This window comes from Leptonotus elevatus, chromosome 2 (assembly GCF_054856555.1).
Source record: "Leptonotus elevatus isolate MCC_2025b chromosome 2, RoL_Lele_1.0, whole genome shotgun sequence".
NCBI classification, from domain to species: Eukaryota; Metazoa; Chordata; class Actinopteri; order Syngnathiformes; family Syngnathidae; genus Leptonotus; species Leptonotus elevatus.
This window is the reverse complement of record NC_141240.1, coordinates 27,434,480-27,445,801: the sequence shown is the minus strand read 5'-3', so window position 1 is coordinate 27,445,801 and position 11,322 is coordinate 27,434,480. Positions and strand designations below refer to the sequence as shown.

Sequence of the window (11,322 nt, the reverse complement as noted above, 5' to 3'; positions counted from 1 at the left end):
CCCTAAATTTGAACCCTAGCCCTAGTTTCTTACCTTAATATGAAAGACTGGCCCTAGTTTTAAACCCTAATTTGAGACATTTGCCCTAGTTTGAAACCCTAATTTGGAACCCTAACCCTAGTTTGATACCCTAATTTGAAACCCTAGCCCAAGTTTTAAACCCTAGCCTTAGTTTAAAACCCTAAATTTGAACCCTAGCCCTAGTTTGTTACCTTAATATGAAAGCCTGGCCCTAGTTTTAAACCCTAATTTGAGACATTTGCCCTAGTTTGAAACTATTATTTGAAACTCTAGCCCTAGTTTGAAACTATTATTTGAAACTCTAGCCCTAGTTTTAAACCCTAATATGAAACCTTAGCCCTAGTTTGAAACCCTAGCCCTAGTTTGAAACCCTAATTTGAAACCCTAGCCCTAGTTTGAAACCCTAATTTGAGACCCTAACCCAAGTTTGAAACCCTAATTTGGAACCCTAACCCTAGTTTGAAACTCTAATTTGAAACCCAGCCCTAGTTTAAAACTCAAATTTGAAACCCTAGCTCAAGTTTAAAACCTTAATTTTTAATTCTAGCCCTAGTTTGAAACCCTAATTTGAAACCCTAGCCCTAGTTTGAAACCCTAATTTGAGACCCTAGCCCTTGTTTGAAACCATAATTTGGAACCCTAACCCTAGTTTGAAAACCTAATATGAAACCCTAGTTAGTTTAAAACCCTAATTTGAAACCCTAGCCTTAGTTTAAAACCCTAAATTTTAACCCTAGCCTTAGTTTGTTACCCTAATTTGAAACTCTAGCCCTAGTTTGAAATCCTAATTTGAAACCCTAGCCCTAGTTTTAAACCCTAATTTTGAAATCTAGCTCTAGTTTGAAACCTTAATCTGAAACCCTAGCCCTAGTTTTAAACCCTAATATGAAACTTTAGCCCTAATTTTAAACCCTAATAGGAAACCCTAGCCCTAGTTTTAAACCCTAATTTGAGACCCTAGACCTAGTTTGAAACCCTACTTTGGAACTCTAACCCTAGTTTGAAACCCTAATTTGAAACCCTAGCCCTAGTTTGAAACCCTAATTTGAAACTTTAGCCCTAGTTTGAAACCCTAATTTGAGACCCTAGACCTTGTTTGAAACCCTAAATCGGAACCCTAACCCTTGTTTGAAACCCTAATTTGAAACCCTAGCCCAAGTTTTAAACCCTAGCCTTAGTTTAAAACCCTAAATTTGAACCCTAGCCCTAGTTTGTTTCCTTAATATGAAAGCCTGGCCCTAGTTTTAAACCCTAATTTGAGACATTTGCCCTAGTTTGAAACTATTATTTGAAACTCTAGCCCTAGTTTTAAACCCTAATATGAAACCTTAGCCCTAGTTTGAAACCCTAGCCCTAGTTTGATACCCAAAATTTTAACCCTAGCCCTAGTTTGAAACCCTAATTTGAAACCTTAGCCCTAGTTTGAAACACTAGCCCTAGTTTGAAACCCTAATTTGAAACCCTAGTTTTAAACCCTAATTTTGAACTCTAGCTCTAGTTTGAAACCCTAGTTTGAAACCCTAGCCCTAGTTTTAAACCCTAATATGAAACTCTTGCCCTAGTTTGAAACCCTAATTTGAAACTTTAGCCCTAGTTTTAAACCCTAATAGGAAACCCTAGCCCTAGTTTGAAACCCTAATTTGAGACCCTAGACCTTGTTTGAAACCCTAAATCGGAACCCTAACCCTTGTTTGAAACCCTAATTTGAAACCCTAGCCCAAGTTTTAAACCCTAGCCTTAGTTTAAAACCCTAAATTTGAACCCTAGCCCTAGTTTGTTTCCTTAATATGAAAGCCTGGCCCTAGTTTTAAACCCTAATTTGAGACATTTGCCCTAGTTTGAAACTATTATTTGAAACTCTAGCCCTAGTTTTAAACCCTAATATGAAACCTTAGCCCTAGTTTGAAACCCAAGCCCTAGTTTGATACCCAAAATTTTAACCCTAGCCCTAGTTTGAAACCCTAATTTGAAACCTTAGCCCTAGTTTTAAACCCAAATATGAAACTCTTGCCCTAGTTTGAAACCCTAATTTGAAACTTTAGCCCTAGTTTTAAACCCTAATAGGAAACCCTAGCCCTAGTTTGAAACCCTAATTTGAGACCCTAGACCTAGTTTGAAACCCTACTTTGGAACCCTAACCCTAGTTTGAAACCCAAATTTGAAACCCTAGCCCAAGTTTTAAACCTTAATTTTTAACCTTAGCCCTAGTTTTAAACCCTAATTTGAAACCCTTGCCCTAGTTTGAAACCCTAATTTAAGACCCTAGCCCTTGTTTGAAACCATAATTTGGAACCCTAACCCTAGTTTGAAAACCTAACATGAAACCCTAGTTAGTTTAAAACCCTAATTTGAAACCCTAGCCTTAGTTTGTAACCCTAATTTGGAACCCTAACCCTAGTTTGTAACCCTACTTTGATATCTTAGTCCTAGTTTGAAACCCTAATATGAAACCCTAGCCCTTGTTTGAAACCCTAATTTGGTAATTTTTTTTATTTACTATTCCCATATTGCAATATTTTTGTCTGGTTGTGTGCCAAGAGATTTTTCTAAATAATTGCCTTGCCGCAATAAATTGGGAAACACGGATCTTGAGTGTACACACCTACGCACACAAATTTAACTGCTGCTTTCAGGGCGCAGGTGAGGAATCCTCCTGCCAAATTTCCCAGGCTGAATCGCTTATTTGCATATGCAGATGTTAATTACCGGCAGGCCAATCAGCAGGATGCCGCGACAGCTTGAGCATCACACGCCGCTCTTCCAAGAACCCTTGTGCCCACCCTCACAAGTCGTCATTTGCACACTTACTCCCCCGGCTGACAATAAAAGATAATCACCTCCCATTTCCTTCATGGCTCATTCCCTCCTGCTCGCCGTTGTCTGATTCTCCACGCTGAGCTCTTATCTGCAGGGGCAGGGCGGGACCGGGTGGGACCGGGCGGGCCTGCCATGTCGACGCTCGCGCCACCTGCCACAAGCTCACCAGAGGGGGCAAAGTCATTCAGTGTCTGATCCACGGGGGACAGGAGTGGGATGTGGTCTTATTGTGTTCGGGTGTTTCGCTGTGTAACGCTGAACACTGATGAAAGTGAAACGACATCGACTGAAAGCAAACTTCACTCACCTTCAATGTGAATTTTAAAAAAGTTTTACTTATCTTTTACACTTCAAACGAAAGGTTATTTTGTGTCACATGACCATGGCGTCACACCACGCCCACCGTGGATCTTTTCTGCTAGTTCTTTCCTTGAAAGGCTAGCTACCTGTAAATGTATTTCTAGATGCTTCATCCTACACTGTAAAAAAATAAAATAAAGTGGGGAGTATTTACTTGAAAAAAACTTGGAAAGTTTTTGCACTCGGAAATTCAAAGTAAATCAATTTTACCAGGAGAGTTTAGGAGTTCGTTTTGTCACGCTTAAAGACCCACATTTGGTTTTGGAGACCGCTAATATACTAATCCACAGGAATAGCATGGCTCAGGTGGTAGCATGTATATCAACCTCAAAGTTGGGTTTGTTCCTCAACACTTGCGTAAAAAAATATATATCTTTTTTTTCTAAACTAGTATCATTTACTTCAAAACTCTCTTGAACTCTTGATAATTTTATTAGAATTTCTGAGTGAAAAAAACTTTCCTACTAGGTTTTCTAAATTCCCACTCCCCATTTTTACAGTGTTTTACTCTTTGTCATCCCAAAAAAATTATAATCAATAAACAATACGGTACCACTGCTGTTAACCACATTGTTTTATCTCCCGTTTCCACACATTTCCTTTGCCACGTGCCACGCACCCTCATGCAAAACATTTGCTTATTTTTTGTTTTGCTTTGTTTTTTTTTTCCGTCTACCCACGGTTCACACATCCCCTCAACTTCTTGACGCTCCCTTGCTTCCATTGTCCAGGTATGCTTCATGCCTAGGATGAAAGGGGCTCGCTCTGGGCGCACTTCTTTGAGAATTATTTAAGGCTCGAGTTTGTAGGGGATAAATATTTGATGTGGAGGCCTCAGCGTCTCCAGACGAGACCACAGCAACACTTCAGACAGCGGCGGCGAGTGTACGGCTTTCCTCGGCTTCAATAACACAATCGTTAATAGATTTATTTTATTTTTTTATTATTAGTAGGCCTACAGTATTAACATAGATATGAAGGGATGCAATTTTGTGCTGATAGAAAGTAGTACCCTGAGGGTTGTATGAAGAAATCACCGTGTTTTTAAACACACACGTTTGAGCTAAGGCCGCCATCTGGTGGTCTTACATATCATGACAATTAACGGGAAACTAATAGGGGGAAAGAATCATAAGGCCAATTTCAGCATTTTTTATTTTATTTTTTGTTAGAAATTATTTCTCAGACATGCAGAGTCACATTTGATATAATATTCTAATTTTTTGAAAATGTTGATCTGGAGTTTTTAAACATCGCAAGCATTAATAGTTTAAAAAAATATTTCTGACTGAATCATGAAATACTTCACTGTAAAGTGACTCTGTATAACAAATTCCCTTTAACGACGGGAACGAATATTATTTTCCATTTTGTAATTTAGTGAGAATCAACTGTACACGTTTGCAGTGATATATAATTGGACTCAATTATACTTAAGAGTTTTTCATGCTGGCCACCTCTGATTAAATCTGCTAAATCCTTAGTTAATCAGATCATTCAATTCTAACCCAGAAATGAAATAATTACTAAATATAATGTAATCAGTATTTGGTTACGTTTTTTATTTTTTAGGTTTTATTGTGGGGGGAATGATTGGACATTATTTTAAGAAGGTAATAATAACTAGTTTAGTTATATGAGCTATTGTGCATGAGAAACAATGAAAAATGAACATAATTGTTTCCCAGTTAGATTTGACTGAATCTTGTCAGATTGTGAAGGTGTATCTAATGGAGTGCTGCATGTGTAAAAATAAAATAATAACAAAAATAGATATTGAGAAACTTCTTTTTGCATTTCAAACATCCCAAAAATGTTTGGTAACATTTTAATTGGTAGGAGAAAAACAAAGACTATTACTGTAAAATGTGTCCCTTTATTCACCAAGGAGTTAAGAAATGTGATCTTCTGGACCAGGTACGTCACAGGCAAATCCATTTCTTTAATCAAATTGGATCTTGAAGCTCTAACACACTGTCAAATGCAAGACACCAGATTGGATTGGTGGTGTCCATTGGTGGCATTTTGCACTACTTTGTACTTATCTGCATGGGTTGCTATAGTTACGAGAAAGATAACAATGAGACATCAAATGGTCTTTACTTTTTAATGGAAAGTCCAAACCCATCAACTTGCTACTACTTACGCACATACCATCTACCCCTGAGCCCCATCTTCTTTCGTATGAATGTGCAACCAGATTAAACTCTACACATTATTGAACATATATATATGATCACGTACTTTTGTTATCAACTGGGGTTTGACTCCTCCGTCACCATCATCCATTTGACTGATACAAACAGAGTAAGTTGTAGTTCTGCTTTAAAAATAGTTGCACCATTTGTATCATTTTGTCAATGGGGTAACTTCTTTTGTGGCAGTTTGAATTTACATCACAGCAATTTGACACTTGTGTTCTGGTTATTTGGAGTAGAGTTTTTCCTTTTGTATCTCCGCCACTCTACTTAGTTCCTGTCATTGCTGCAGCTGGAGGACAGAGGCAATTCGGGATTGCCGCAATATTGTTCGTCCGAGTGGTGTTGCCGTAGCATTTCGGATGCAGATTGAGTACCGGTGCAGACTGGGTCACCGTGCTCAGGTTGATCCATGCCAAAAAAGGAGGAGGGAAAGTTGTGCACGTCCCGGTCTCTCTTCACAAAGGCAGAGAAGGATGAGACGCAGTTCCCAATAAAGTGGTCTGCTTGGCCTAAAATGTACAAGTCCAGCTGGGCCAAGTCGGGCTGCAGGCTCACCACTTGGACCTGCACACACAAGTTCACCGTGTGAATATGAGGCAAAAATTATGTCTACAATTCTTGATCATTCAATGCATTTTGACAAAAGCATGCCACAAACATGTTCCTAAAACTGGGGACTGTCTAAAATAGTGAAAAAAATGTCATTAACTAATTTAAACCCAAAAACGTGAAAATACTTTGTCCTTCACTCCCAAAAATGTATTTATATGGTTTAAAAAATGTTTTTTTTTTATGCAAGAGCATACAAATGCAGCTTGACATGAAGAGGTGACTTAACGCATTGGTAGTTATTCCAAAAAATGGCCAGCAGGTGGCAGCAGAGTATACGAGATCAACCAGGGCCATGTTGCAACAAGCTCTTTTTGACAGTGTTATCACCAGGGATGTGAATATTGATGAAACGTAGCTATGTTCTAATGCTAATTGCTGCAGCACGGTTACAGATAAAAAATATGGGCCTACTTTTTTTCTGATGAAAGAAGAGACTGTAATCTTTATTTTGGTAGGTTCCATGTTTTTATAGAAATGGAACACAATATTCTGTGGGCCTTGCAAAATCTGTCAAAATCCAGTTAAACTGCCAGAAGCAAAGGGGGTTGCTTCAGTGAAAATGGCTGGGAGTTAGCCATTAAAGATGGATTCAGGACCTCATTTCAACCGTGTTGAAAGTTATCCGTTACTTACTTTGTAAATGTTTTACAATTGTTACAAAATACGGTGCTACAGACAAGCCAGAACTTTTGTCACACAGTTTCATCACCTTGCCCTTGAAGAGTTTCTCAATGTCGCTCCTGTGGGACTCCGAATCGGTGGCGATGTAGACGGAGCGAGCAGAGGTCTTCTCCACCCACAGCTTCACGGCCCTGCGGATCTCGGCCAGGTCGGGCAGGCACATGGTCATGGTGAGGGGCAGCGCCGTCTGCCGCTTGTAGCCCACGCACTGGGGGGAGGCCATGAAAAGAGGCCCCACATCGCCGCTCTTCAGCATTTTGCAGGCGTTTTGCTTTGAGGAAGAAGATATTGCAATGGTGGAATGGCAAGAGACGTTGGCACATTAGAAATTCTCACATACAATATTACCTCTAAAATCACTGGAATGTTCTCGCCTGGCAAGCCACACCCACTTTCTTGAGCGAAAGAAAGTGGGTGCGGTCACTGGGTCGTTGAAAGCGATTTCAGCGCGGCTCAAAACGAACTGTGCAATCAAATACGTTTGTTTGACGACGTATTCTTCATCAGCAACGTCACTCTTTGGTGCCGGAAGTCTAACACCGCACAAATCATCACGTTTTTACCACAACAGCGACATATGTCATTCACTAACGTCTCTCATCCATATACTCCTTATCCGCCCACCGCTACTGTTTACTCACAGACTTACATATGAATATTATATATTTCCTATGTACGTCCCTGTGTTTACTCGTCTTCCACACATACGTCCCACTTTTAAGACGTTGCGTCAGCTCTTTGCTGATTGGATCTTTTCACCGTCTGTTTGGTAAGTTTACCCCGTCTGCGAAATGCACTTGATTCCGACCGTGACCAGACTCATCCGCTGAGTCTGGTTTCCAGGCGAGTAATGTTCCACTATACACAAAATACTCCTTACTAACTAAATGGAAACCACACACATAATCATTTGCAATCACAAATACCTAATAGATTTAACATTTCCGAATGTCTTCCCCAGTTCAGAGAGGGGGGAAAAAACTCCTCTGGACACACACAACAATACAGACCAGTTAATAGTGAACCTACACTTGCCAAAAATAAAAATTCAAGTGCCAAAGATATTTAAATGCTATCGGGGTAATTTTGGGCTGTTGAGTCTGAAAATCGCATCCGTTTCTTGAAATTGGCTCGAGTGTTTGATTGATAATTAATGTACTTTGATTGTCAATAAAAGCAGTGTTTGTGCTTTGGCGTCACCTGTTTTTGCATTTGTTTACAGCTAATATTGCCCGATTCTATGAATTTTAGCTTGATTTGCACATGAAACGTGATTTGCATACGGGAGGCTCTCTGTGATAGCAAATGTCGTATTTCACGATATCAAGGAAAATAATATGGACAGGTCTGAAAAGACAGATACGCAAAGATCATCAAGAAATAACAACTCATAACTTACACTTTAAAACAACAATATGGAATATCATAAAAACGAGAGACAAATCAGGGGGCATAAAAACAATACCATTTACGGATTCAGCGACATCACAATACCCTTAAAACCATTGAAACTTTCTTAGCACCCTGTCGGTATGTGTACATCCCAATTTAGAAGCCTTGAGCTATGAGAGAGTGAGCTACATGACACAACTCTAGCAAGTAGTACACTGTTCAATGGAAGGAGTTCAGAACATTCATAGTTTCACCCATCCTATTAAAAATAAGAATAAAAAAACAAAACAATGAATTTACTGAAATGCTTGTGGGATCGTAATCTCCAAAGAAATCTCACCCAGTCACTGCCAATCCTCAAGTGAATGCCAACATATGGCCGAGTCAGGAGGGAAGCGATGTGCTCCTGTCCCTCTGCCGCCATTTTGTCTGACCACACTACGTAACGCTGTAGGCCAACGTGCTCCTCCACCACCGGGAACTGGGCAGGAGCTCCGGGCAGGGCCAGGACCGGGTGCTCCTTAGGTGGAAATCTAGGGCAGGGGATGAATTTGAATTTTTATAAACTTAGTTAAAAACAACTTCTATGGAGCTTCCTCACATATGGTTTGTTTTAAACTCGTTCTTTGGATTACTTTTTAGCCCAAAAACAACATTTGGAGTATCATCACGCAGAATACAAAATTTTTATGTGACTTTTCCAACAAGAAATCTTCCTCATAAATTTAACAGAACACTAAAGCAAAGAACACAAGATGAACATTTCGCTCATATTTATGAGCGATTATGAAGAAAATAAAAATCAATAGATTGTTTTACAGGTGCACACTGTGGAAAATATGCTCGTTAAAGACATAAGATTAGCATTGGTTGCTAATGACAGGCACATATTTGATTGTCCTGTGAAATTACAGATGTTGGTAAGCAGGTCTTTGTGTAGGTCACTATGACCACTGCATGCACCACATGCACACAGCTGCACATTAATTAATATGGTCTTGGTGATTGGTGAGGAATTTCCACCTGCACAAGTTAAAATACAATCAATGCTTTACTATATTTAGATACCTGCTGTTCTCTTTTGCCCCTGGATGCTCGGGTAACTTAAGCGTAGCTCAACTTCATGTTGTTGTTCAGAACGCAAACAACGCCTACGCTAGTTGCAGCAAAGTCACGTTCTCACTTTTGCTCCGCCTGCTTCAAGACTCCATTCATCCACAATGAATATGAAACAATTGAACACAGTTCTCAAAGACAAATACGGAAGGTGTACTCACTTCTTCATCCACTGCTGCTGGTGGAATGCACTGAAGGAAATACCACTGAATAACACAGACTCATCAAAGTCCACGCCGACATAATCCCAAAATTGACCGAATGGATTCCCATCCTGAAAAAAACAGAAAGCATTCACGCACATTAGAGAAGTTATTCCTAACAACTATGCCTCAAGTTGACACTTAATTGGTCCAAAAACTATTATTTATTACTCATATTTTGTTGTTGTTGTTGTAGTAGCTATGGCTGCCAGCGGCAACATATAGTGACAAGCCCAACAATGAAATGTTTTTTCCACTAGATGGCAGAAGGTACACAATTAAATGTGTACCCACCTGTTGAAATAGAGAAATAATAAATAGAGGTGAGAATCTCATTACTTACAGTATACCTGCATATACTTTTTGTGATATATATATATATATTTTTTTTTATATATGTGCCTTGGCTCAATCAAAGTCAGGAAACATGTCAGTATTAGCAGCAACACGAAGAAGCATGAGGATGCTCTGTGACGTGAGGTGATGGACAGGCCACTAGAGGGCAGCAGTCGATTGGAGTTCACAATACGTCAAAGCAAATGACAAACTCAGATGCCAAATACACGTTAAAATAATCTGGACCATTTTGAACCCTGGTTCTAGCTTTAAAAAGAGTCTCTTAAAACTAGAGTAGGCTACTTCCATTTTTGTCACTGCAGAAGAGTTACATAAACTTTTTTTGTTTTTCTACTACTACTCCTCTTATAGCCTGGATGCCCGGTGGAACCATGACTCACTTGTTGAGGGACGAGAGACTTAATTTAGGTTTTAGTTTTAATTTTAATTTGTTAATACTCAAAACAATCTCACAAGGATACATTTGAATTGAGTTTCAGTGTTAGGTGTGTGGCATTGTATTGTCATGTGTGATCGCTCACATTTTTTTAAAACTCTTTTATGAGTTCAGGTTATTGATCTCGCTACCGTTTTTGGGACCGATCCCCTCCTCCTCACACCGGCCACGCTCAAATGTCAACGCTCGCTGCTCCACTGGACCCTCACCTTCATGGGACAGGATCGTCTATCTGCACTCCGCTGAGCCGCTGCCTCAAAGCAGTAGGCTTTCCTGTGTCCTCTGGGCCAGTGTTTGTCAGCCAGCTCTTTCATGAAGACTTCCAAAGCAACCACGCGGTGGTAGGCCGACAAGGTCTCGAGTTTGAAGAGCTCACTGTAGGGAACATGGACCTGGATGAATAGTCGAGAAAATCATAGATCATAAAACTCGTGACATTATGCACAGAGGTAATATTTGGGTCATATTTATAGTGGGATGACCCAAGTAGATGTGTAAAGTAGGGCCCACACGGCTCATTACAAGGTACTCAAGACATCCTCCAACTGTTCATAAATGTGTATTTATGTAGTATGTACCGCCCAACTCCATATTTCCTTGTCTTTTGAGTGGAATGTCCAAACGCTTTTGTCCACGACGTTTATCGGACACGACTGCAAGTAGACAACGACAGATAGACTTACATTAGTGGCAGGTGGGCTGAGATGGCGGTAAACAATCCAGGGAGGGACTGCCAGGGTTCGATTTAACATCTTAGCAAAAGCCAGAGAACCCAGGAAGTGGTCTGCCTGGTTCCCAAAGCGGCCTGAACACAGAAACACGTTTTCTTTTGTTTTTTCTCTCTCTTTGCTGAGTGTGATCATAATGTGGAACTAAACTGTAGCTGTTAAAAAATACGTTTATCTTAACATTGAACAATTTTACCACGACCGGTAATGGTGTCTAGTTAAAAGCTGCCTTAAAATAAAAGTGTTTATTACCCATGCACGGACAGTACAACACATATCCATTATCATCCCACTTCAGTTCTTCGGCAGCCGTCCGACAACTTTGTTGTAACAGTGAACAAAGAAAACAAGTCAGCGTAAGAACGTGAGACGGTAGCTCCCACACCGCCATTGTAATT

The 11,322-nt window shown here is 39.9% G+C and overlaps 1 protein-coding gene across 1 annotated transcript; it reads right to left on the bottom strand.

Moving 5' to 3' along the window:
* Positions 1 to 5,291: 5,291 nt before the first annotated feature.
* pofut1 (protein O-fucosyltransferase 1) lies at positions 5,292 to 11,322 on the bottom strand. The gene is made up of 7 exons (XM_086069806.1): positions 11,177 to 11,322; positions 10,880 to 11,001; positions 10,406 to 10,588; positions 9,362 to 9,474; positions 8,425 to 8,617; positions 6,721 to 6,963; positions 5,292 to 5,963 (listed from the first exon to the last, which is right to left on the bottom strand). Exons 1-7 carry the CDS (start codon positions 11,313 to 11,315, stop codon positions 5,667 to 5,669), a joined length of 1,290 nt encoding a protein of 429 aa, XP_085925932.1. The 5' UTR covers positions 11,316 to 11,322; the 3' UTR covers positions 5,292 to 5,666.